The 27540-nt window shown below is 40.0% G+C and overlaps 1 protein-coding gene across 2 annotated transcripts in view; it reads right to left on the bottom strand.

Moving 5' to 3' along the window:
* Window positions 1-27540, bottom strand: part of ELL2 (elongation factor for RNA polymerase II 2) — a 63194-nt gene that overhangs the window by 24650 nt on the left and 11004 nt on the right. For both annotated transcript variants that reach the window (XM_059725008.1, XM_006275592.4), the window contains exons 2-4: window positions 23334-23381; window positions 3989-4110; window positions 376-539 (exon numbers count right to left, since the gene is read on the bottom strand). In XM_059725008.1, the coding sequence (XP_059580991.1) occupies window positions 376-539; window positions 3989-4110; window positions 23334-23381 (334 nt within the window). The remainder of the gene's footprint in view (window positions 1-375; window positions 540-3988; window positions 4111-23333; window positions 23382-27540) is intronic.

Here is a 27540-nt window from a genome sequence, read left to right as displayed (position 1 = left end):
ACCGTTGCACGTTTTTTTTGTAACGGTTACTAAGCAGTAGCTTAATAACACTGCACAGTAGCTTATTACCATAGTTTTTGACCGGCACGCTACTGTGCAGTGTTATTAGGCTACCACGCAGTGTCTCGTGTAGATATGCCCATTGTAACCATGCTAATAATTCCCTGGACCAGTGAATAAAGATGAGGGATGCTAAGGGCAAGGAAGAGCAGGGAGAATAATGTGAGACTGTGAACAGGTGGCAAAGATGTGCTAACCAAAGCTTCAGATCCTCTTCTGTAAGGCAAAAATATGCTAACCATTATGAATCTTGTACTTGTCAAAGTTACAGACTTCCAAACATCTGTTAGATTAAAATGGCAAAGACAACCATACCTACAAATGGACCACCAGGTTTTATGACCTTTGTACTTCGATTACGTGATTCCTCTTCTGCCTGGGTCATGCGTTCTCTTGTCATCTGATAGGAGTCATTTGTTGCGCACACTGTAATTTTATCTTGAATAAATCCCAAGCAATTGAGCTGCGAAGCTCCAGAACTATGAAAGTAGTGAAAGAAAACACTTCAAGAGATTAAAATACTATTTCAAATTTAAGCTTTCACTGAAACTTAGTCAAATTCATAATATTTAGAGCCTAAATACTGCTAGCAAAAAGGGTGCATTTCTCAATTGCTTAGGTTACAACACAAACAACTAGCTAATATCTAAATATTGCTTCAAATGAATGGCTTTCAGGGATACACAAAACCTGTAAAGTTAACTATATTGTTACATTTAAAAGTAGTACAACCCTCTTCCTCATTAAGGGAATAGTAATAGTGGTAGACCAGAATAAGGCAAATTTATATGGGTATCAGAGTTGTGCTTTTATAACTATTTCAGGAAAGACTACACCCCTAAAGTAATTAGTTATAATGGTACCAAAACTGTGCACAGACTACACATGTGCCTTAGGGACCATTTAAAAGGACTTTTCAAATTGTGTTAGGATCACTCAATGAGTTGAGCAGAAATGGGAAAAAAATCGCATATGTAATTCATGCAGTTCTTCTGGTTTTTAAAAGGGTTAATTCAACTGAATTCTCAGATATGATTTTTACCTAGTACCCGTATGCCAACTTTTCTAAATGGTTAGTTATTAAAACATCTCTTTTTCACCATGCCTATTTTGCATGTCTGCAGCACACTGAAGAATCTGTGTTCAGCTGACCTATCTGTTTGCCTAGATATTGCATGTAGCAACCAGGGACAAAAAAAAGTTGCGATAGAAAAGCCACAAAGAACAAGGGCAGATGCAGCCTGAATTTTGAAGTTCACAGCATCTCTATCACTCTCAGAGATCAATGAATACTGCACGTATGAATTAATGACACATGGTCTATCTACTACTGCTTATTTGCACAATGAGCTCTAGAGACATTTTTAATAACATAAAAACAGAGAGGGGAGTTTCTCCACAGAATTTCACTATATTTTTCTCCCTTCCCAGTCTGACCATTTCTGATCAGTCCTTATACAAAAGTGCCTGTCCATACTGGTTAGGGACACTGTTCAAAGAATTACCATAATTTAAAGTAGCATGGTTTCAACTAGTAATTTATGCTGCTGACCTACAGATGGACTGGGAGTTCAGCTGACCTGCAGCTTTACTGAAAAGTAACCCCACAATTCTCTGCTGAATGTTCCAAATAAAAAGGGTAAGGAGCATTCAGCACATTTCTTCTTAAATTACCAGTTTATTTTTAGCTTTTCTGAATTCTGCCAGCTATATCAAGCTCAGATTTAACACTGTAGAATACATCATTAAAGAGTTCACAACTAGTATTGTACCCTACTGGGAGCATGGAAACATTTCCACTGCTGCATTTTAGTATAAGGTTGATTAATTTATGTTCTTTAGCATGTTACCCTCCCAAAATGCACTATGAAAGGGGGGGGGGGGAGGAAGAGCAAGAAACGTAATATCCATTCTATCCCATCACCTGAAAAATCAAGATTGTGTCACGTTGACTAATTCCTTGAAGACTGCGTCCATGCTTCAGTAGGGCTCAGTATTTTTGCTAAGACTTTATTTGCTGGCATTTTAGCCCCTCATGTTCAGATTATATAAATTAGTTCCTTGAGACACAAACATTCTAATTATGTCTCAACTATACAGGACATACTATCTTTTCCAAAATAACACTGGCTACTTCCTGAAACTTAAGAGGTGGAACATCAGACATAGGAAGAGAAATGAGACTGCTAGGTAATTCTGCAGCCTAAGTTGATTGCCTATCAACAGATTAAAATGACATCTGTTATGGTCTTGTGTACATGGGGAAGTCAGAACACAATAAGTTGGGACTCAGCATATACTGAAGTGCATCTGTACATTAGCGGTCCTGAGCATTCTTACCAATTAACTTTTACAGAAGATTAAGGCACAATCAATCTGTGCTTTAAGTGGATACTTAATTTAAAACAGTAAGTGGTTTTGATTCAATTAAGCTTGCTTTCAAAAGCAAAGTAAATTAAGTTAAATTAAAGCCACTTTAATGCTGAATAAGAATGTCTTCACATAGGATTGATATGGCTTAACAGGTCCACGGGAAAGTGGGGGGAGAAGGGAGATGATAGCTCATACCTCTAGTCAGCTAGGATACCTTCTTGTGTCTTGGACAACCTTAAGTGCCTAACTATGTCTATAGGGGGAGTTATTAAAACAGCTAACTAACACTGAGGATCTCCATTGCTGGATAGCTTTAAGATCAGGTTATTGTTATAATAAATTAGCTGGAAGCCAGTGTTTCAGAATAACCTATACTACCTAAAAAGCCAGGTTCCAAGGCCCATTAACAATAAAGTTGTGCGCCAATATGGTACTAGCTAGTTTGTGTGGGTAAAAATGCACACACTCATTACAAATCCAACTTAACCATGTCATGGCATTGCTATTTTGCACTGGGGCTCTTGAACAGAACAGTCATGCAACAGTAGACAAGATTTCTAGCTAATGCCATTCTTTGAAAAGTCCTAGACATTATGGTCAGGCCAACCAAGATAGCATGCTGAGCTCTGGGTGCAGACAGCAGTGACAATCTTCGCCTGATCTGGCTACAGAAAGCAGTCTATAGCTGTGACTAAACACAAGTGCCCGGCTGCAGACAGCTTAAAAAATGGCTGATTGGGTGAAAAACTGACCCCACACTGCATGAGGGGTCAGATGGAGACATTTCAAAACAGTGTCTTCTGTAACTTCTGTTTGCCTGCTTGCTAGCCTGTTGCTGTTTTCAGAATGGGAGGGGGGAAAGGGAGTGGAGGGATTTCAGTCTGGAGGTTTTTCCGCCCCCATTGGAGGGTGGGGTGGGTGAATTGGGCCTCCCCGCCAGGAGGTGGGGTGGCTCTAATACACCTACCCCACCCTCCAGTGATGGCTGTTGAACCCCTAGAATGAGCTCCTGCTGCTCCCTTTCCCCCCTCCCATTCTGAAAACTTTGCAGCCTGGCAGGCACGGGTGTCATTGCTAGGGGAAACCAGCTGCAGGCTGGCAGTCAATAGCTAGATTCCCCTCCCCCTGGAACAAACACTGAACTTCTGTTTGCTCCGGGGGATCCTTGCAACTCATAACACTTCCTGCAAAGCATTGTGAGTTACAGCAGGGAGCTGCTCTTCTGTCTGCACCTCTATGATCAAGTTCTACCTGACTGTACCATGGATCTGATCCTAGCCTGGATAGAAATGAAGCCCAGCCCTAGCTAATTTTTAATATAGCACTAAAGAGGCATGAAAGTGGCAAACTGCTTAAAGGTTAGTTTTTGGAAACAAAATGAAAGAGCTATAGGTAAACATAGGTTATTATGCACTTGAAGAAACCATGATATTCTAAAGTTTGCATTTTTACTGTAGTTTGAAAGGAACAGTGTACTTGTTTTATTAAAGTTTCTGTTCTATACCACACAAGCTCCCCAGCACTTTCTTTCTGCACAAATTTAAATACTGCTTACCTTGTGACCGTTTGCTGGACACAGTCAAAGCTTCCCTGAGGATTATCTTTGCCAACGTTTGACAAGTAGAAGTTAAAGTTATGCACTTCATTTGGGAGATCAGCTTTGGGAATTTTGACAAGCTAAAAAAAAATAAATGTACAACGATATAAACAAACAAACCATGCTACATTTCCGGTAAACACCCCAAATTCGGCAAAAAATGTTAAGCAGCAGAGTAATCCAGTTAACTTTGGTCAGACTAATAATACTCTGCAAGTTAAGCACATTCCAAAATGCCCTACTGCAGGTGTGTCAAAGATATGCCTGTGGGCTGGATCCAGCCTCCTATGCTGCCTGTGGGTCCTGGAGCTGACCCATGGGAAGCATGCAGCGTGCCACTTGGATGGCCCTCCCATGTGCTGCACATGGTGCCTGCTCCAGCCATTCCATGACCATGCTGCATGCAGTGTCTGCTCAAGCTCCCGTCAGCTCCATGACAGATCCAGCAGTCTGACCCCAGAGCAGCCACCATGTGCAGCATGGCCCTGAAGCAGTGGCTACATGCAGCATGGCTCGGGAGCAGCTGCAGCAGGACTGCATCGCACACCCTGTCCACTCAGGCTGCTCCAGGACTTGTGCAGGGTCCAGCATGTGGGGCTGATCTGTGGGTCTGGCTGGCTTTTGACACCCCTGCCTTACTGAATAAGGTCAAAGAACCTGATATTGATTAACCTCAGAATAAAACACAAACACATGAAGAACCTGCAGTACAACTCTTTCCTGAGTGAATTCCAATCCTACTGAAAATGTACATAAAACTAGGTTTCAAAAAAGAGTGAGAATAAGGCAGACAGAAAGATAGGGAGAGGAGAATGTAGTGATATAAATTGATTGTAATACTTAAAATCAAAACACATTTAAACTCTTCTAGGCATTAAAAGCCTCTCAAACAAATACTTTTATCTAACATAGATCAGGTGATTTGTGCGGTTACTGGTACATCACTTTCGATAGAACTTAAATGTGATAAAACTTGCTCTCCTTGTTCAAACACACTCGGCTAGTATTTTGTGCACAGAACAGAATGTACTGTATTCTACTGGAGATTAGAAAGTATCAATTATAAGTGATCAATAGAATAGCACAGTTATGCAATACATGCTCCAACGTGCTGTTCTACAAAAGTAACACCATGGCACAGTACTCAAAAAAACAGTGAGTTCTATATTCTGAAGCTAAACTTATTTTGCTGTTGGATTCCACTATAATAACTCTTTAGATAAAGGGAGGAGGCGCAACCTTTTTGACAGGTATGCCACAAATTATGCCCTGCAGCCTCCCTGAGTGCCACTGATAGTCTTTCCCTGCCTGATCTGCTGCTCTGCTTTCAGCTCCCTGAAATATCTGCTGTTGTGGTGCCTGCCTCCTCACAGATCTGCTGTGTGCTATACACACAAGCTACCTATGCTACCTGTGGCACATGTTTATGGCAGGTCAGCCACCCCTGCTTTAGACTTCGCCCATCTGAAGGTCCAAGAACTGAGCCAGATTCCTAATTCAAGGTTTCGTATCTGCTGAAGAAAAACTGCTACATGAAGAGTAATGGGAAAAATACTTTAAAAAAATGCTCCTTTGTGGAATCCTAATTGAATTGATCCATTTTATCTTGCTTATAGAAACTGGTGAACGGAGTAAAACACATGCAGCTGTTTCAGTGCCTGGGGTGGGTAGGTGGGTGAGGGACTATACTGACCATTGCACAGTACAGGTGGGTAGGGGGAGGGGGCTGGGGAGGAGGGGGAAGAGAGAGGAATCTTGCCTGCCTGGGCTCTCTTCACTTGAGCAGCAGCTGCTACTTTAACCGTACAGGCTAGGCAGCTGCTGTTCACCCCCTGCCTGTCCCACTCCAGGGTTGACTCTCTCACAGTAAAGAGTCCCAGGGGGAAGAGACATCACTCCAGCCTACTCCTTCCACCAGAAAGGGCTGTATGTGCCATGGGGAGACAGCTGGGGTGGGGAGAGGCCCATCCTGGTGCTTGCTCTAAGTCAGCACCCTGGGGCTGGTGTTCCCTTTTGCCCTGGCCTAGTTACGTTACTGCTGATCAACCCTCATGACTATGGTATTTATACAAATGCCATAAGAAGCATTTTTCTCCATTTTTCTCCCTTAAAACATACAGGAAACATACATAATCACCATTCATGTTCTGATCACCAGTGTTGGTCTCAAGTTGCTGATGAGATCTGTTCATTACTGGGCATGCAAGGTTACACTATATTTGCACACCACTCAGCTAATTCAACTCAGAAAGAGCATCCTTGTCGTACTGAATGAAATCTGTACATTGAGTAGAAATCATCAAGCACGTGGTTCATTTAGCAGATACAAAACCTTGAGTTATGTATCTGACTCAACTTACCATGTTTCACAGTTCTTAGAAAAATAAAACAGATAAATTATGGAGTCCTTACTGACCCTATAGAAAATTAATCCTAAGAATCTACAAAACTAGAGAAACACAATTTAAAATGTTATCTATCTGAACATTTTCAGTCTAATGCTTTTATAATGCATTTTACTGTAACAAATAATTATATTTTCCTTCAGTTTACTATATGCATTTGATGCTGTATGGATTTGAACTGCATGTAGCCAGTTTCTCCAGTCTGTATTTCTGTGTTGTTGTTTTTTTTTTAAGAAATAGACTTAACATATATGATCTGGCAGAGAATTTAGAAGAAACTACAGTTCCTCAAAATACTTATTTAGCAGTAAAAACATTGAGAGTACTAGTTTTTCAAGTTATGTTCATTATGTGACAATTTTGAAGTTGCATGAACTTTTGATCAATTTTTAAAAGTGCTTTCCCAGCTAGATATTTTTTTTCAAAAAGTCAAAAGCAGTACACTCAGTGAGACACTTCTATCTAAAACTATACTTAAAAATAACTGGAATCCATCCCCAAAACCAATTAAAGTAGATGGCTGCAGACATGCATGATGTTGCATCTGCTAGTGTACGTACACTTTTCAGTATATTAGTCAACAGGCTTAAAAAGAAGGCATGGTTCCGGCACTAAATTACTTAATAGAAATATTTACAAAAAAATAACATTCCAAAATAGAATTAACGTGGCTAGCACAGACAAATATCAGAATGGGTTTCCTTTCATCACAAGTTACATCTTATCCATATTAAAAGTTTCAGTTTACTTTTCTTAAAGCTTTCCTGAGATTGCCACCAGGATGGAGATGGCGCTTTCAGAAGAGCAGATGTGAGTGCCACATGCATACTGCTCAGACTTCAGGCCTTGCTATCTTAGCAGCTCTCCCAAAGGCTTCATTTAGATATTGAAAAAGAAGAGCTTTGTGGGATCCATGTATGAAGAGCTGGGAGACAAACAAACTGCCGATGTCAACCCTCTGGGAGCAAACCCAAAGGGGAAAATCTAATCTAGCTTTCGAGTCTTCTACTGACACTGTTCTATATTCTACATTTTGGTGGTCCATACTATCAAATTCTGAAGGAGCTTATCAGAATTAGTGAGGCAATTAATTAAATCTTTCAGTGGACAGAAAATAGTCAGATTTGCATTATCACTTTCATTTCAGTCCCGGCCTGAAGACAGACAGATAGAAATTCCTACCTATTTTTAAAAACTTTAAAAAAAATCCTTATTTAAAAACTGAAACAGAATTACCATCTATGAAGACTAAGATTACTATAATTAGTAAAATAATTTAAAATTAAGTTATTCTTACAGCACAGAGTTGCTGCTAAAGTTTTAAAATAGGCTCACCACTGACCTAAGGGAAATAACTACCGGAACACCAACCTGTTTTACAACCTGCTAATTCAGCAGTTGCAGAGATAGCATCCACTTAACTTCACCCTTGTCAACTAAATCTCTGCTTTGTTCAAGTTAACTGATTAAGAGTTAAAGCAGTGAGAAAGAAGGGAATAGCAAACCAGCCATCTATGAATACAAACAAGATGTCAGTGTGAGATCTATTTCTGACAAGTTGAAGGATGTGGTGACCAAAAACAGTAAGTTCAATTTGTCAACTGCCCATAACACTTCAATGTATCAGTTTTTAAAGCACTTTATAACAACTCTTTAAATAAGCTATATCAGTGATTCGCAACTAGGGTGCTACCAGATCTTTTGAAGGGTGCCCTTGAGGCGTCAGGAGAAAAGTGAAGTTTTGGAGGAAAGGAGGTAAACTAAGCAGGTACACGTAGGCTCAGGCATGTTCCTGCCTAGAGGATCCCGCATCCCATTGCTAGAGGCCTCTGCAAGGAGGTAAGCACAGGTATCTACAGATTAGTTTTTGAAATTGGATGCCACTCATTTCACAAGGTGTCTTAAGTTCACAAACGTTGAGAACTATTAGGCTAGATACAAGTAGAACAATTTTAAAATGGTGTTTTTATACATTAATTCAGTTCCAATTTCCACCTCAATGCAGTTTGAGTATTCATTAGTAAAAACAATAAATCCTCTAGTAAAGAAACACATCATTCACCATTTTCTAACAAATGTCGAAATTAAGAACCTGAATAAATAAGCTATGCAACTGCTTAAATAAATGTGCATACATATGGAGCAAAAGAACTTAGCAAACCTAGTTAGCAACAGACCACACATAAGTATAAAGGCTATATTTAGTTGCAAACCAATGTATTAGCAGTTACAAGCCAATAAGACCAACCCCTTTAGGAAAATAACTAGAAGTACAACTGCAAAACATGATTATCCTCATAATTTAAACGACTTTGATTTAAAATCAGTCCATCCTGAACCAGTCTAGGAGGGCTCCTAAATGTTGGCAGCAAAAATTGAGAAACTATTTTCAGCTAGTCTTGAAATGGAAAGCTGGAAACTGGGTAGTAGTTTGAGAGGCTGCTGGCACCAACAGAGGGCTTATTTAGCACTGGACAGACCTGCTGCATACTTCAGGGTAGTGAACAGAATTCCTTTTTTGGGAGAGGTATTTATTTATTAGATTTATATTGATGGTGTCTGTTAGACTTGGTCCTAAACATGTTCCCTAGTCATCTTTGACAGAAAGGACAAAGATCAGTTGCATGGGGCCGTCTTGAGTGCTGCTAGCTCTTGTGTCTCAGGCAATTGGTTTGCATTTCTGGAAAGGGGGTGGGAAAGGGAATTGTGTATTCTTTGGCCTCCACTTGGTTTCTCAAATCTGGGGATTTATGCAGTGGGTCACAGATTACAAGGAGATTTTCCCCAACAAAATACTATATACTACAATACTCAAGTGCCCTGAGTCTGTCATGTAAAAAAGCTCTTGGGATGGGGGAGGGGGTGCTTTGTTGTTATTCTTACAGCTGATGAGAAGCAATTACTTTGTACTTGGAGGAAGTTTGGGACCAAATCTGTGTCAAGTCTGCATTTTACTCTAGTACTGCTTAAAGCTTTTCACTTATTGCTTCTGTCATAAATAGCTAAAAATAAGTAGGGGTGCACTGATAAAGATTTTTTTAGCTGATAGTGATGGCTGATTATTAACTAGTCATATTGGCCAATACTGATCCAACAGCCAATATGCAACTGGGGAGCTTGGAGAGCTGTAACGGGCCATAAGTCTGGGGGTGTGGGAGAAAGGATGTGGGGGAGGGAAGGAGTGTGGGGGGAGCATATTAAGGCCTGCACAGTACAGAAAGGAACGGGGCTGGGGAAGGGGCTGCCCAGGCAGGGTGGGGTGGAGCCACAGATGGCTCACTCGGGGTTGTAGAAGGGAGGCAGCTCCTCGCCACTACATGCACCCCCAGGGGAGGCACCCCTGGATCTGTGTGGGGTGCAAAGGCAGGCTGCCTGCTGCTTCCCCCCACCCCGACTTACTGGCCAGACGACACTGCTCTCCATGCTGCCAGGCTGCATTCCAGTCAAAAAAGGCAGACTGCTGATAATGTCAGTTTTTCTTTTATTGGTGCTGATCCGATATGCACTTCTAAAAATAAGTAAAACCAATGTACCAGGAAGATGCACTTTGGTGCCAAGAAATCTACTGCAGGTCTCAACATATGTCTGTATTTAACTAAAACTAGTTATTCTATTCATTCTTCTAAGAGACCACAGAGCAGTCTACTAGTACAGGTTTCCTTCGCCAACCATGGCTTTGAGTATCCACGGTTAATATTATGTATACCATTTTGGCTACCACGGTATACAGTTTTGAGTAACCATAGTTTTCCGTGGCCACGCATCAGCCCGCCAACTCCCTGGCCCTGCTCATGTCTCTTCTTCCCCCCACATCCTCTCCCCCCGCCTCACCCTGCAGCCCGTGCTCCCCCAGCCGGAGGTGGCCCCCAGCCTTGCTGGAGGTGTGTGCAGTGGCTGGGAGCTGCCCTACCCACAGTGGCAGGGAACAGCAGGCCCGCTCACCACTGTTTCCTGCTTCCCTCCCCTGTGACCCAGCATGGAAGGGAGCAGAGAAGCCGCACGGGTATCTCCTCGCCCGCCGCTGCTCACCCTGCACTGCCCAGGTGATGTGCCTTCTGTGCCTGCCACTGGTTTGAGGGGCATAGCCCCATGTCGCTGCCCTCAGTGCAGCCCCATGTGCAGCAGGCACATTGCCAGGGCAATGCGGAGTGAGCAGTGGTGGGCGAGGACATCCTTGTGCGGCTTCTCTGCTCCCTGCCGTGCCTGGTTGTGGGGGAGGAAAGCAAGGCAGCAGGGAACAGCAGGCCTGCTTGCCACCTATGCCTGGTTGAGCACTCCATGTATTAAAAGGCAAGTCAAACTTATTTTATACACTATACTATACTGTACAGTATTCAAGTACACCTAACCCCATTTTTCCTGTAAGCTTTTAGTTTTGCCAACCATGGGAACTTTCCGGAACCTAGCCCCTGCGGTTGGCGAGGGAAAACCTGTAAATGTTACACAGGTAGTTTCTATGGGGGAGGAGGTAACAACCATCAAAAATGTTAAGGAAGACTTGTTTGCTTCAGTTCTTCCAAATACATAGCTACTTGGCAAGCAGAGGAAAAGCATCTTTTAAAAACCAATAAAGGTTTCCCTTCAGCAATGTTTCCATTACTGCAATAGAACAAAGGGCTATATACCCTCACTACTCCATGTGCCTAATACAGGTACTGGAAAGAAGGCTCCGTGCAAGTTTCTCAAGTCCAAGTATCTTTTGTATTTCTATCTCAGTTCTGCCTGACAGTTGGGATAATTTAAGAATAAGATCCTGAATACTTCCCATGCCTACTTTTAGACAGCAACACAAGAAGAGTCTTCGAGCACAGAAATCGGACACATAACAGCTTTATCTACTCTTCAAATTCCATCCAAATGGGCAAGTGTATAGGGGTCTATCACATAAGAGATGTGCCCGCAAGAGAAGGTTGAGAGGCGACCTTGTGGCTGCCTTTAAGTTCATCACGGGGGCACAGAAGGGAATTGGTGAGTATTTATTCACCAAGGCACCCCCGGGAGTTACAAGAAATAATGGCCACAAGCTAGCAGAGAGCAGATTTAGATTGGACATTAGGAAGGACTTCTTCATAGTTCGAGTGGCCAAGGTCTGGAACAGGCTCCCAAGGGAGGTGGTGCTCTCCCCTACCCTGGGGGTCTTCAAGAGGAGGTTGGATATGCATCTAGCTGGGGTCATCTAAACCCAGCACTCTTTCCTGCCTATGCAGGGGGTCGGACTCGATGATCTATTGAGGTCCCTTCCGACCCTAACATCTATGAATCTATGAATCTATAACTGAACAGAAAGAATTAAGAAGGGATTATAGTTATCCCATTTTTTCCAATGAAAAGGATAAATTTTTACAAGCAACAATTTGTAAGTGACAACCCTGTTCTTAGCTTCCTTACCATGGAACATCCAACATTTATTTATTTATTTACTTTAATTTGGCCCCAGAAAGATTTAGGAGACTTCAGTGACCTGCCAGCTAAATGAAGCAGTATAACTGAAGAGGTATCACTACTACTTACATTTTATGAACAAACAGAAAGTTACTGCTTCAAAGAACTTATAACACAATTTAGAAAGAAGGGACAAAAACCGAACAACATGTAAGGAGGGAGAAAACTGGCAGGATAAAGGTTATAAAAGTATCAAACAGATTGGGTGCATATCCCCTGTATATACTCCCCTTATAGAAACACTAGAAAAACAATTAGGTTGTTACAAATACCACTGGCACAGTTGGGTACTAGCAGGCCTGGATGCTTAAGTAAACTGGCACACGGTTGTACTAGAGGTGAAAAATTTGTGTGGGCCAAGAATTTGCTATCATTTCATGAGAAATAAAGTAGCATGGACAGTAATAAAAAGTGACTGTACAAAGACAGCTAGATAATGACATTTCTCTTAAAGAGCAAGCCTTATCTGTAACTTAGGACCCTGTAATACTATTACCTGTAACTACTGAACCTGTGGAGTTTAAAGTAAGGATCTTGTCTATAATCCTAAAATATTTTAGATATGACTGTGGATTAGATTAATTTTGGGTTTAAAATCGATTATCACTTGTAGGTTTATTAGGAATTTGAGAAAACACCTATGACTTTTAAATGCCCTCTTTCTAATCTTGAAAACTCTTGAATTCTAACTGTGCTGCAAGTCTAAACAGGAAGAATAAGAAGTTGGTTAGTCAGAGGAATTCAGTGCCAATCAGTTTAATTCCTGTTTATACAAAATTTGATAGTAGAGTGTGAAGAATTCCAGAGAAATGAATAGATATTCCAGTAGTTGTTACTGCAATCTTCTGGAAACTCAGGTCTACAAAAATAAAAGGGCACTTATTTAAACTTATTTATTTAAAAACCAAAAAGATGTATCACAGTAGTATAGCTCAAAAATGAGAACCCAGGTGCTTATGAAAGGTCTCTAAATATTTAAAAATACAGAAAGATCCTTAGGAAGGTGCCAGTGCTCAGTTCCACATTCACTTTTAAACATTCTACTGGCTGGCGCCTGTATTTTTAGGCAGTATGCCAAGCTCGTTTTTACGTACACTCCCAGGAAGGTATCATCTTTTACTTCCAATTTCCTTCTTATTTCCCCTTCACCCCTGCCTTGTCCCACCTTCCTCCCCAATAAATGGCATCACATTTAGAATGCTGCATTTATTTTTACGACTTTGATGTCTGCTCCTTTTTGGTCCCCACAGTTACAATTTTACTTCACTTTCTTCTCTTGATGCAAATAATAGCCTTCCTTTCTGACTTCATCTTTAACACCTATTCCAGTCACTATAGCAGACTATTCTTTGCCTGTTATTCCAATAGTCTTACAACAGGAGCCCCCCAACTGACTTCTCTTAATTCTTGAGCTGAAATTAGTCCTCATGTACAGAGTAAACTAATCCACAGTCATATCCTTCACTCTTCCCACCCCTATACACTGCACTTTGCCAACTGCACAACAGTTTGGGTCTTCACAATGATTCCACTGCTTTTATTGCATTATACTTCCAAAAGGAATGGTTTACTGCCAATAAACCAAACAGACTTCTCAGCTTTCAGGAGGCTCCCTTTCAAACTTAATCATTGTATGTAGGCTAGGATTTAATGCATTGTATTAGGAAATGTGCTAACATGTGCTAGCCCATATAAGGCTAGAGTAGTGGATTCTAACACAGGCTGAACTGATACAGCATGGGCTCTGAACAATTAGACTGCTAACCTAAACTCAAGTCCGCAATATGTATTCCATGCCAGCTGATCTGTCAGGCATTTTTATGCCCTTGTTTTGTAATGTAATGAAATTAAATTTTTATAAAAGATTGTAAATGTTGCATTATTTAGATCTGCACAAAAACTTTACTGCCCCCAAATTCATATTTCACATGCTTTTACAGTGATAAATTAAATAAATGGTCCTGAGAGGTTCACTACACAGAAGTCAAGGACGACTTTCCAGACAATCAGAATGGAAGTGCAATGTTTCAATTCAAGATAAACTTTTGGACATTTCTAATATTTGTTTTTCCTATTTAATGTACCCTTTCAACAGAAGGTTAAAGAGCCATAATTTGAGAACAGCCACACTTAACTATTTGGGGCTATTAGGTAGCAGCACTGCAAAACATAATTGTTAGTATTTTTAAGTCATCCTTTGGAGAAGTTACTGTATATTGGCCTTGAGATTTTTGTGAACACGCATCCATGTGGTTATTTGCTATATAGCAAAAACACTTTTAAAAGAAATTAATATGCCCCTTTTTCTTTCATTCCTAAATTAAGTTTCCAAAATAGCAAGCACTATCTCCATATATTAGGAACAACAGATGGGATCTGTTCCCATGCATCTCCACACTTGCCTTGTCACCCTGGCTCCCTTTTAAGAGACCATCTTAAAAGTTATAGACAGTAGCCTAGACACAGGAAAATTCCTGAAGAGTTAATGTCTGTTTTGGTTGGAAGGCACATTAAGATACAGGGCTGTGGGTATGCTTGTGTTTAAGAAGAACTTAGTTTAAGTGTTCTAGGAAAGTTTATACAGCCTTAAAGTTACATTAAAACTGGTTCGAATATTTTTGAAAGTGAAAATTGGCAACCTTTTCACATATTTTTGACGTTTCACATTTATTACAATCTGAGACACGAAGATAAGTGAAAAAAAAACTAATTTTAACAATAAGTGGGGTTGGGAAGCCTCATCCTGACTCTGTCAAGGGTATAAACCCACATTCAGCTATTAAGCCTCAAGGTCAAGGCCATTTCCTCTTATGTGCTACTCCTAATGCTTAAGTGTATTTGTGTCTGGTGCTCTCAGCCTGCTGCCTCTGTTTATACCACTTCCTATTGCTTGTAACAGCCTCCTATACTTATCTGCTAAGAAGAGTCCCCCTCCCCTTTCCCACCCATCTCCAATTTTTTTCTGGAGTCATTCATCATTCTTCTTATCAATAATCTCTTTAAAGCTTTGCTTATCTGTGTCTTGAATATTATCAACTTCTGGGGACTTTACAAGCCTACTTTATGATACATTCCCTCTACTACTTCATTCTGTAAACCCTCATCTAATCCACATATGGTGTTGCACTTTTCTGTGTTCCAGAACAGACTGTTACTGGTTATCAAAGTGAGGCTTACACCATATATTACTCAAGACTGCTTTGATACTTCAAATGACAGGAATCCATTGTAGCTGAATCCGAGTTAAATAAGTTCTTATATTTCTACCTAAACACTGAACTTTACCACCAACTCTCTTGGGCCTGTACTCGCTTATAACCTAGAAGTGTATTTGTGAAATGGCATGTAAACAAGTACATGTGCAGGAAATATTATTATTTGAAAAGAGTGGTACTGTCCTCCTTGAGGCCAGTGTCACATGCATACCTTACCTGTCATGAAAACTCCCAGAAAGAACTAGTGAAAGGTCCTGGCACAGAGTTAAGTTTCTAGCCTACATCAGCCCTAGCTGGGTTGCTCTGCCTTTATACATTCAAATGTTTACTCTTTCTACTGCCTCAAAGTAGTTTTGTAGCTTAAATAATTAATTCTAGAAGTTTCTTATGGAGATCAAAAACCCACCCGGGCAATATTTTTCTGGGATTCAAGCACACTTTCTTCAGACTTCATTTCTTTATCTTCATCTGTTTTATATTTATTTCTACTACTACTAACTAAATATTTTGTCTTGGTAAACTGTAGTTTCCCCTTGAGCATCATAAACTCATCCTTTTCCTCTCTTTTGACCACTTCACAAGACAGGAAAGAGATATAAAGTATTCTTTCAACTATTTCAACCTCAGTCCTGGTCAAGTGGGCCTTTGATTACATGTTGCTGTCTTGCCAGTAGATTTTATAGAGCAACACATTTTGGTTTATTGCCTCTTTCCTATTTATACTTTACAAGATGACATGGGTCTGTATGCCACTGGCAGATCAGAAGAAAGTGGAGATCCTCCCCAAGATGCTCATTAAGCCATGCTAGTATCAGTTCCAACCGTGTTAAACGTTGTTTTGCAAAGCAGCTGTGTGGGTTTTGCTGTTCTTCTGCTTCCTTTGAAAACAATGTAAAGTATGAACTTCAAAATAGCAGACATTCTTTCTTAGAGGGCTTTAATCAGGTTGTGTTCTCTGTGACCTAGCTGTTTGAAACATCTAACCTCCTAAACATATTGTAGAAATCCCTTTAAAAAAAGCAGAGCTGTGGCAAGTCTCTTTTTACACTTACGCATGCCTTCAACTGCTTTCCCCGCTGGCAGAAAACACAGACTGTTCCACTGAACACTTACCTTGGAGCAACTGTGCATTGTGGCTACCTCCAAGAACAATGTAAAAAGATTACAATGACTTAAAGATTTAATTAAACTATTTGCCTAGTCGAGTGGCTCTCAACCTTTTTTGGATGAGGCACCCTTCAGAAAATGCCAGCTCTTAGTTTTCACTGCTTTTTCACTTCAGAAAAACAACAGAGCAATTGTTACGTTGCAAAGAACTCAGAAACACCACATCAGGTCAGAACATTTCTTTAACACTATGGATTCCTATGTGAAGCCTCTGGGTACCTGTAGATGTGCAGGATGTCTGCCCTGACGTGCCGTAACTACAATGCACTGGAGCAGGCTCAAGTCTGCTGAAATGTGCTAATTAGCACGCTCCAGAAGTCTTGATGTCTTGTGTATTCAGTGTCCCCACACTTCAAAATGGCAGTGGGGGCATTTTAAGTAAAGCTTGTTGAATGAGCTTTAGTTAAAGTACCCCTACCACCATTTTGAAGTGCAGGAGGCTGAATACACATGATGCTGCGGATGCTTTAACTAGAGAGGCTCCTGAGAGACGCTCCAATTAAAGCACCCTCTTCCCCACCCTCAGAGCATAGGTAAAGATGCCCTGTGAATTTATCTTGTGAATCAGGTTTGCACACCTAACAATATTAACATTGTGTGGCACCCCTGAAAAGATTTCAAGGCACTACAGGGTGCCATAGCACCTTGGTTGAGAATCACTGTCCTAGTCATTTTGATTACATATTGTCTTTATAGTCATGTACTAATATTTGTTTCTAGTAGTGGAAAACTTCCATCAATAGAAGTGATTCTGGGAGAGAAAACAACATGGATATTCAGTCTGCAACTGCTCCCTCTCCCTTGATTCTCACTTCTTCCTGAGATTGGGGTGTTCCCAGTCTGGGAAAAGTATGGGCTGTTCCAGTCTTCCTGTTCACAGGGGAAATGGAGCTCCAGGGTAAAGGCCCGCTGCCTGCTTTTCCCACCTCCTTCTGTGAGAAGGCTGGAGGCTTTGCCCTCCTGCTCAGCTCCTGGTGCCCAAGCAAAGCCCCCTGCCTACTTCTCACTCTGGGGACTTCAGAGTGAAAAGCAGAGGGTGAACAGCTGGTGACCTGCTCCTCCCATCCTCTTCTAGTCTACAGGAGGAGTGTGAACAGCTCCCCATGTGCCTTCTTCAGACCAAGGTAAGAAAACATGGGAGCCTTTCCCTGCAGATCCACTCCTTCTGGTCCCTGAGAGGAGATAAGATGTGGGAAATATGCAGATGTTCATTCTTTACAGAGAAACTCTCCTGGGAGAGATTTCTATCTGGTTGTAATACAGTTATTTTTCTCCCAGAACAGCCATTTTTGTTCCGGAAGAAAAAAAACTGGAATATCTGTACACCTGTGGTTTCTACCAGGAGAGTGGCAGTAGAAACTGAACAGGACCTATAATGCCATGGCAGCTGTGTGCTTCTTTTTAGGAGGATACACTTCTCAATGAGTGTCAGCTAAGGTATAAGGAAATAGTGCAATTAAATATCCAGTAATGAGACAGGAAAGAAGAGACTGGGTCAAATCTGAATAGCTTCAAAATCACTGTTATGAAAACTTTTACCACATTACTAAGTTGGATAGAATCTTAGATTCAGTTTTTAAAAAGGCTGTTCATGAGAGCAAGGAATAAGAGGGAGAATCCTTTTAACATGCTAAAAAGAGAACATATGGTTACAGATATCCTGATTGGGTGAAGTCAGTACTAAAGTACTCAGAAGTCTATATGATAAATACTATTATTAAAAACATATCATATATATTAATTACAATCAACTAAGTTTGCTTCATATACGTGACAAAGCTGTTTAAAAAGTTGTAACTGAAACTAAAGCAGGTATTTCTGAACCTAGGGCTGAAGAAGGTCACCTTACCAAAAATGGTAATTACGATGTAGGAAGCATGTAAGCCAATTCAAGACTATCAGTTTACAACCCGTTTACAATCTTGATTCAGCTATGGAATCAAGGAAGTTATGGACTGAACCAAACAGTTTGACATTTAAATTACTGACTTAACAGGCAGAACAAAAATATTTAAATACTGGAAGTTGAAAACCAGCAGCCAGGTATTTGGCTTTCACTGCTGCTCTGGATAAAAATGTCATTTACCTTTCAATACCAGGTTCAAATTTCTAAATAGAAGAAGAATATAAGCCAAATGCAATTGTCTTGGGGGGAGGGGGGGCAGGGTCTGCCTCTTACGAACCAAATTACTCTGTAAATGAATGGATCTAACTATAAGAAAGGATACTTGTATTAATCTCCAGACATATCAAATTATGTAAAAGAGATTAGGAAGAATGACAGTTGATTTATTTGGATAAATGTAAATGAGTACTAACTTTTCAAGCCAGTATCTTCCACTTATAAGATCTTTTCAGGAAAGATACAGACATTATTGTTACTAACTCAATGCAGATGTTTGCCTGAAGCATAGCTGTGGTTAAACAGTAGCTAAAATGCACCTCACTAAAGAAACCGTCTATAACAGAGATGGGACACTGTGTCTACTGTTCCTTCTGTCAATCATGGGTTCATATGTAGTTGCTACACTCTGGTGAAAAAAGTTATCTTAAATATTGTATTGCCATGATTATATAAGAGAGTAAATAATTTAAAAACATTAAAATTGTTTTTAAATGAAACATTTAAAAATATTTACATTAATATTAAGGGTACAGCCAATAATGAAAACATCCCTGTTTTAGCCATCCTGCAGCACAGTAATGTACTGAGGAAGCCTGCCAAGAATCAGGAGTACAGTACTCAGTGCAGAACAATGGTGGCATCACTTCCAAGTATTTCAAATCAACAGTGGAAGTTAGATATGGGTAGGATTATGGATATTTCTTATTAAATATTACTCTGAACCATCAATTTGTGCTTACACACAAGCTTGCAAGAACACCACAGTCCAACTAGAGTTATTCTCAACCTCTCTTCGCTCTTCCTTTACTTTCATTTGTGCTTTGTAAATGTCTGCTCTAGAACATGCACTGCTAAATTATACCACCAGTGGTCTATTTAACCTAATATCCTGTCTTTCATGTTGGCTAGATATTTCAGAGGAAAAGAAAGGAAGTCCCACATCATGCAGTCTTGGAATAATCCATGTCCTAGGGACATTTTTTCCTCCCCCCAGCCCCACAAACTTTTACTAGTTAGGAACTGATTTATGCCCAGATACCCCAGTGTTTATCTGTTCACCATTATATATATTAAAATTTTCTTTTGAAATTCTGAAAACTTGTATCCATATACACAATTATTTTTCTTCTTTCCTTACAAATCTTACTTAGCTCTCAGCCTCAATATCTTGTACAAATAGTATCTTCTGACTAATTATACTTACAATTATTTCCTCTTATTTGTTACAAGTTTGACATTTTCAGTATTATTGGATGTTCTGCTATATCTGCATTGAGAGGTTGTTTTCTACTTTTTCAAGTAACTGTGGCTTCTGAACACCTTCAAAGCAGTCATAGTCTGCCTGAGTCAGAAATTTGGTGGGTTGGGGCTATGCATAGGGAAGCAAGAGCCTTAAGAAGTACACACCTGCAGCTTCTTATCTAAGGGAAGAAAGCTACTAATAAAATTGCTGAATTATATTTTTCGGTTTTGTTGCATAGCTTTTCAGATTACTATCAATTCCATATTACAGTATCTATGAAGTACGCACTACATTTTGCATTTATACACAGTGAATTAGTCTACATCCCTTTCACTGGCAAGTTATTGGTGTGGCACCTAAGCTACTTTAGAAAACAGTTAACTTGTGACATATGTGGCCATTTTTATAGCACACTGCCATTGGAAATACTCAAGACACTCATTGCTATGGCATCTGGGTGACTGTAGACATTTTAAAATTAAAAAAATGTAAGATTTCCAGCTAGTGGGGCTAAATGCAAAATAAAGACTCACTTCACCTGCCAGACTATGGATAAACCAATTACTAATTCATCTGGAATTAATTTCTAGAGTATTATACACATTAGAAATAACTTTAAATAAGATTGTTCTTATGCTATTAAATCTCTGTCCTTTGCATCACTTTACAGAAGCAAAGACCAACCACATTAACACAAAATGACTTAAAATCTTAAGAACAGCACAGTTAACAAAATAACTTTTGCTGTCAACTAAAAATAAGAAGAGCACTAGCTGACAAATAGACGCTGAAAGATTTGAAATCCTTTTAGAGGCAGTGGACATATTCCTGCTAGATGTCAAAACAGATGTCATCTGCCTTAGCATTTAGCTGGAAGGTACATATTATGTTCATCCTGCTTTTGGCGCTCATCCCAAAGAATCAACTTTTCCCTTCTTATATCCACTGCAGCTTTAGACCATCCTGAATCACTAATATTTTCCCCCAAATCCTTTACAATAACTACAAAGTAGGGGAAGTAGACATGTCTGCTTTTAGCAAACAGGAGGCTGAAATATGAGCAAATTCTAAAAATGTTTCCCAATTTTTACCTTAAATGTACCATAGTTATGTCCTGTTTAATTGCAAATTTTGTAGTAGCTTGAACTGCACAGGAATTTTGCTGAAATGAGTACTTTTTTAAACTTCAAGAAAGCAATGGAATTCATGCCAAATCATTGAAGAAGTCATGGGAATTTGCCATAGAATTTATTTCTCATGTGTTAGTACATAGGGGTCCATCTGTAAAACAGGTAATGTTTTACAGTGTAATGTTGTGTAGTGTCTGCACCAGCTAATCTGAGAGAATAGTGAGCAGATTTCTGTAATAATTTTTAAAAAGAACTTGTATTTTGTCACTAAATGCACAGTATTACCACAATACCACGTATTCAAGAGTGTCTGCATGTAACAACTTTTAAGTAAAATAAAATTTGATTCGTCAGATAAAGGAAACTTTCGAGTCATAAGCAATAACAAAATACTCATTAAGAAATTATTGAGATTTTAAAAGGTCAACAAAAGGGTTTCTTCTTGAGGCAAATTCAAGCTTTTTTGTCTCCCCACCCCTTTAAAATAAACACATTAGGCCACAGATGAGCTACTTTCTTTAAACTACTTTAGGTGTTAGCTTTGTCCACTACAGGTACCATCTCATTGGAAATAAAATCTAAGCATTGAATTCAGGCATTCTGCAGCTATACAATGCCTAGGTATGGTAGGAATGTTGACATGTAATGCACACAAAATTTAAAGATTACAAATATATGCTGTAGAGGCATATTAGTTGGTCTTCAGAAGTATTCCAAGTGCAAAGCAATCAAAGCTTCTGCTGACTTAAAAGGTAATTTGACAGAGATGAACAATGCAAATTCTCTTCTACAAGGTAGTACAAGTGGTAACCCTTGGAAATGTTCTTCCCAAAAGATACATTTGAAATAATAAGTAGAAATTTTTCAAACAATCTGTAGTTTTAGCAGTAACACCAAAAATGCAAGCATCCTCTTGAACAACAGCAGCACAAATTATATTCATTCCAAAAAGAGGAGTTAATTAGGGGGGAAAAAAAGAAACAAAATAAAATAGTTTGTATTAAATGTTTTAAAATTTGCTCAAAACATACACTGCTCTTGTATGCGGAAAACAAGACCTTAGGGGTGTAACACTAGAAGTTTAGTGACATGACTCTTGGGAGTTTCAGTAACAAAAGTATTGTTTTTTCTCCAGCATACTGTATGTCATAGGAGAAAGAGAAAGAGGCCACCAAAAATACTGTCCTGATCTTTTCACAGTGAAGTAAAAACTTATCTGACAGACATTTACAAACTATAAATCTTAGAAAACTTTATAGAGGCAAATTTTTAATACCTGAAGTGCCATAATAAATATATAGACTTGTACTGGTAGTAGTTTATCATTAATTTAGTAACAGACCTCTCCAACTACTATTTCGCAGCAGTTAATTAGGAACAAATCTCAGGGGGTGCACAAAGACAAGTAAACAATAGTCACATAACTTCTGCAAAAATAGAAACAGAGGATTTAAGGTGTGGAATTTAGGGAGAAAAAATGTCAATTTTTATTAGAGTTTAAAAACTGCAAGCAGTGATCAGTGTAACTATACTATGAATCCTACAATACACCGAGTTTTATTTTTAACAACATAATGATAAAAATGTTTCTTCTCCCCATTGTACTTGTCCTTTTAAAAAGCTGATCTGTTATATTGAGACAAGTTGGTTACTAGTCCACATTTAAATGCACTGTCTGATGCAGCTCTACCGGCAAATGCCTCAGTAGGAGTATGGCTTATACTTGGCAAGGAAGTTCTTTTGCCAGCAGATGGTAATGTTTCCTTGAAGAATACATTACACTGGCAAAAAGATTTTTTTTGGTAAAAAAAATGTCTACGTTAGGTTTTGCGTTTAGTCAGTATAGCTATGTCAACTGGGGCATGTGATTTTTCAAAAGTCCTAGCTGTCATTTATGGTGGCAAAATTTATGCTTAGACCAAGCTTTAACTTTTCCTCCTTATAAAGGGAAGATATATATAATGCTAAACCTAAAATATTTCACTCATGAAGATTGGTTCTCCAACCTCCATTTAGTTTATGGATTCAAAGAAGAATCCTTTTACAGGCTCCCTTCCAGACCCAGCTGCTGAGGGGCTGAGGTGAGAACATGGGAATGAACATTTTCATTCCCAAAAGGGATTTTTGAATCTTTGGGCGGACCAGGTATTTATGAACCCCATGGTCTAAAGTTCTAAAGAAAATGTATCTTCCTTTGATGTCTCAAGTAAACTGTATTTGTGATTTCTTCTGCATTCACTTAACTACTGGTAAAACAGATGGCTTACAATATAAGTTCAAATCCAAATATGAAGGAGAAGTGAAGACGCACCACAAGCCAAGTACCTTGAGTTACTCAAAGAAAAGGAATTGAATCTAAGGTAATTGATTCTTTTTCACTAGGAACTATTAGACTCATAGGTACACATTAGGCAGCAAAGCTGGGGACATTTCAGATTACAGCATATATGATCATGAATGCTTCTAGAAAAGAAGGAAACTTTAAATTAAAATGTTAATATTTGTAATGTATTAAAATAAAACAAACCCTACACACTCATTTCTTCCTGACAACTTAAAGACACAAAAGTACTTACCCCTTGGAGCCCTTGAAACTGAATTGAGGGTCGGGAAGAAATAAGTTCCTATAAAATAAAATTAAAAAAGCTGTGAAAAAACTGTTATCAAATGTATTATAAAGACTACTGTACTATCAACCTGAAATGTATTTGTCATTACAGGATATTTTGAACAGACACTTGAGCTGTCTCTCTTTTACTAACAAATATATGCTAAAAAACTACATTATATCAATTTTCTGATTATACAAGCATTAAATGTAACCTTGAATTTCAATCCCGATAGGCAAATAAAGTTTATTAATAAAAATGAAAACCTGAACCGTGTAATAAAGTCTCAGTACAAAAGTACGTATAGTTCATACAGAGACAGATGTTATACTTCATAGACCTCAAACTTTAAATGAGCTGAAGTATTTAAAGTAAAATATAATTCAAATTGTGTTTATTTCAATCCAAGTATAATAAATAAAAATAATAATAAATGACGAAAAAACTATTAGCATCGTTTCAAACTATGTAATCTGAATGATTTAGGGTCCAATTTTAGTAATGTAATGAGTCCAGAGAGAAGAATACAAGCAGATTTTTGGAGGTATTAAGTCTCTGTTCCTCCCTATGAAATCAGGGTAACATGCAGAGCAAAGGTAACTGTACTGCATATCACGGTCAACAATTCAGTATTCAAGGGATAAAATAAATCAGAACAAGTGAACTACAGACAGAGCTGTCCCTAGGGGTGTGCAGGACCCGGGGCATATCAGCCTGTGTGGGGCCAGGGGGTGGGGGTGGCAACTGCCTGCAGAAGCCAGTGGTGGCAGCAAGGGTGGTGGTGGTGGTGACCACCTGCAAAAGCTGGTGGTGGTGGCAGGGCCTGTATGGCACTGTGCACAGGGTGGGCCCCTCAAAGCACGGGGCCAGGGCGGTTGCCCCCATCTGCCGCCCCCCTCCAAGGACAGCCCTGACTACAGAATCTACTTGCTCTTGAATATAGAAGTATGATGAGAAGCAACTACTCAACATAAAAGGAAGAACAATCTTTCATACTTTCATTAATTGGTATATACTATTTACAACAAACTACTAGGAATACATTACTTGAAATCATCAACAAGGGACTCCAAAATAAATAACCAAGCAAATAAAAAAAAATACTTGGCACAGAGACTTATCGTGAAAACAGTACAGTATTTAGAAACAAAAACAATTTGGGAGACCAGGAGTAGAGGAAGGAAAATATCCGTTTGTGAAACTAGAATTTGTTCCTTAGTTTAAATATTATTAACATGGAATTAAGGGTAACACCATAAAATAATGAATTTCAAAAGCTCTGTTAAATCCTTAGGCTTAAAAGTGTTTAATAGGTCGATACTTAAATAGACCACAGCAAACCTGGATAAAAATTGGGAAAGAAAAAAAAGTACATTCTTGGGACTGTAAAAAGAGTTGTCATAGAAAGATTAAGGAAATGTAATTTTTGTCTTGTAATAGCATTGCAGGACTGTTATAAGACAAAGAACCCTCTGTTAGGAAGAAGGTATACTATGGGAGCAAACAATTATTAACACCAATTCAGAAAATTAAATTCTGCTAGACCATTTAATGGTACTTTACTTTAAATGGCCTATACTGTGGGATTATTTTTAAGCAGCAAAACTGTAACAGGTAAATTAAACAAAATAACTACTAGGGGTGTACCGATAGAAAATTTGGAGTCCAACAGCCAATTAAGGAGGCATATCAGTCAATACCGATCTGATTATCAATACAGGTGTGTCCAACTGGTAAGTCTGTTGTGGTGAATGGGGAGTGGGGAGGGAAGGAGTGTGGTGGGGGTAGATCAATGCCCCCTGCAGAGAGGGAGGGAGTGGGGCTGGGACAGACACTGCCCAGCTGGGGCAGGGTGAGTTCCAGGGTGGAGCTGTGGCTTGTTGTGGGGGTGTGGCTCCCACTGCTGCATGCATCCTGGGAGGGCACAGGGAGAGGTGTGTGCCCCCCTGATCTGCGTGAGGTGGGATGGGCGGGCTGCAGTTGCAGGCTGGAGCCAGGGCTGCGCCAGGCTCTGGGTAGGCTGCGGCAGTGCTGGGTGGGGGCTACAGGGAGGGGCTGAAGCCACCCCAAATGTTGCTGCTGTCCCCCCATAGTCCCCCTCCCAGCACCACCGCCCACTGAGCACAGCCCTGGCTCATCCTGGTGCATGGGTGGAGACAGAGTTTGAATTGGGGCTGTGCTGGGTGGGCGGGCGGTGCTGGGAGGGGGGAATTGGGGGGGGATGACAATTTGGGGTGGCTGCATCCCCACCCGTAGCCCCCCTTCCAGCATTGCCGCTGCCCGCTGAGACGAGCCCAGCACAGTGGGAGGTGAGCAGCAACCGCCCGCAGGCACCTGCAGCGATGTTGATGAGTGGCTTACAGACGGCTGCAGCAGTGGCAAGAGGGGAACAGGTGGTGACCACCTGCAGTAAACTGGCATCAGCGTATCTTGGGGTGGGGGGAGGGGGACATGTGCCTCCCCTGTGTGTCCTTTACAAGTCGTCTATGCACCACAATAATGGGACTGGGCACATGGATACAGATCTACTAGAAACGATGTCTCTGCCCAAACCAGAACTGAAATCAAGGTTCCTAAGCCAAATACTCCTCTTTTATAAGAAAATATCCATAGAACTCACTTTGTCTGCCATTCCCCTCCCTGCAACTTGTTAACTCATGTAGCATAGCACTATTAGCATGCTGTGCAAGGTGGGGCGGGTTTGGGTTTTGGGTTTGTTCCTTTTTTACTTGCAAATTTAATTAAAGAACAACCCCCCCCCCTTAAAATAACAATGAGGTTCCAAAATCAACTCAAGTAAATTAGGAGATGCAGATGCATCTTAATTTACCATTCTCATATTTAAAATATTAGGATACAGTTATTCTTTCATGATCACAGAGCATCCCTACCTTATTCAATGCACAGGACAAACAGTTTGCAGAAAACTCATGGAAGCTGTGCCGCAAAAGATACCATTAACTGTACAACACTGCCTTGTATGCAAAAGTTAGAAAAAGTATAGCAAGTGTGACATGACACCTGCTTAAAAAGTTGGAGTCTACTTTAGAAAACATAATTCTCTTTTCAGCTCTGCCAGAATTCCCATGTGATAATGGTCAATTCATATAACCTTTTAACAGGTGGTTGCTACTTGCAAATTATTATATCTTAGCTGCCCAACTCAAGATTGGAGGCTTGATTTACAGAACAAGTGCTGATCACTCACAACTGTAAAACAAGAAAATGGGAGCCATGACTGTGTGTGTTATAAAATACTGAAGTTCTTTGGGAAGGAGAAAGAAAGCAAGCCCCTCACACAGTTGTTTACATTTTTGTACATAAAATTAGTGAATATCTTTGACTAAATGCATCTCAGCTCTCAGTGTGGAGAAGACTAAGGGAAGATTTCACAAATCTTCAAATACTTGAAGGGTGGTTATAAACAAGATGGTGATGGACTATCTTCTGTAGTAGCAGGAGACAGGGCAAGGAGTAAGTCTCAAGTTTGAACAAAGGAAATTTAGGTTTGATATTAGGAAGAACTCTCTCACTATAAGGGTGATTAACAAACTATCCAGAAAGGTTGTGGAATCTTCACCTTTGAAAGTTAAAAGTAGGCAGGACACATTTGACTGGAACGAATGAACCTGCTTTGAGCATGGGACTGGATTAGACCATCTCCTGAGGTCCCTTCCACCCCTACTTTTCTGATATTCTATCTGTAACAGGAGATGTAATATTACTTGATTAAGGAGCTGTGAAGAAAGTAAATTAATCACTAAAAGGTATGGTAACCTAAAATCCCATGAAGAACTTAGGTTTGTATTTAATACAGCAACAGTCTGCAACTTTTTTTTTTTTTTTAACCTATGAGCCAGATTGACTCAGTTTGGATCAGAGGCAAAAAGGGAGGTGCTAGGACCCAGCCTCTGCCACTTTCTTTCCCTGCAGTGGTATGGGAAACTGTTGTGCTTCTCACCATGCTAGCATGGAAAAGTGACTGCTGCACAAACCTTGGCCACCAAATACCACTGAAACCCCATGTCTCCATGCCAGATCAAATATCTTTTCAGGCCACAAGGTAGCTGGCCCCTGCAATAATAGATTTGGAGACTTCTGTAGGGCAGGGTTTCCCAACCCTCAGACTGTGGCTGGGTACTGGGCTGCGAAGGGTTGGCTACTGTGGACTGGA

Source organism: Alligator mississippiensis, chromosome 3 (assembly GCF_030867095.1).
Source record: "Alligator mississippiensis isolate rAllMis1 chromosome 3, rAllMis1, whole genome shotgun sequence".
In the NCBI taxonomy this organism is placed as follows: Eukaryota; Metazoa; Chordata; order Crocodylia; family Alligatoridae; genus Alligator; species Alligator mississippiensis.
This window is presented reverse-complemented; position numbering and strand designations above follow the sequence as displayed.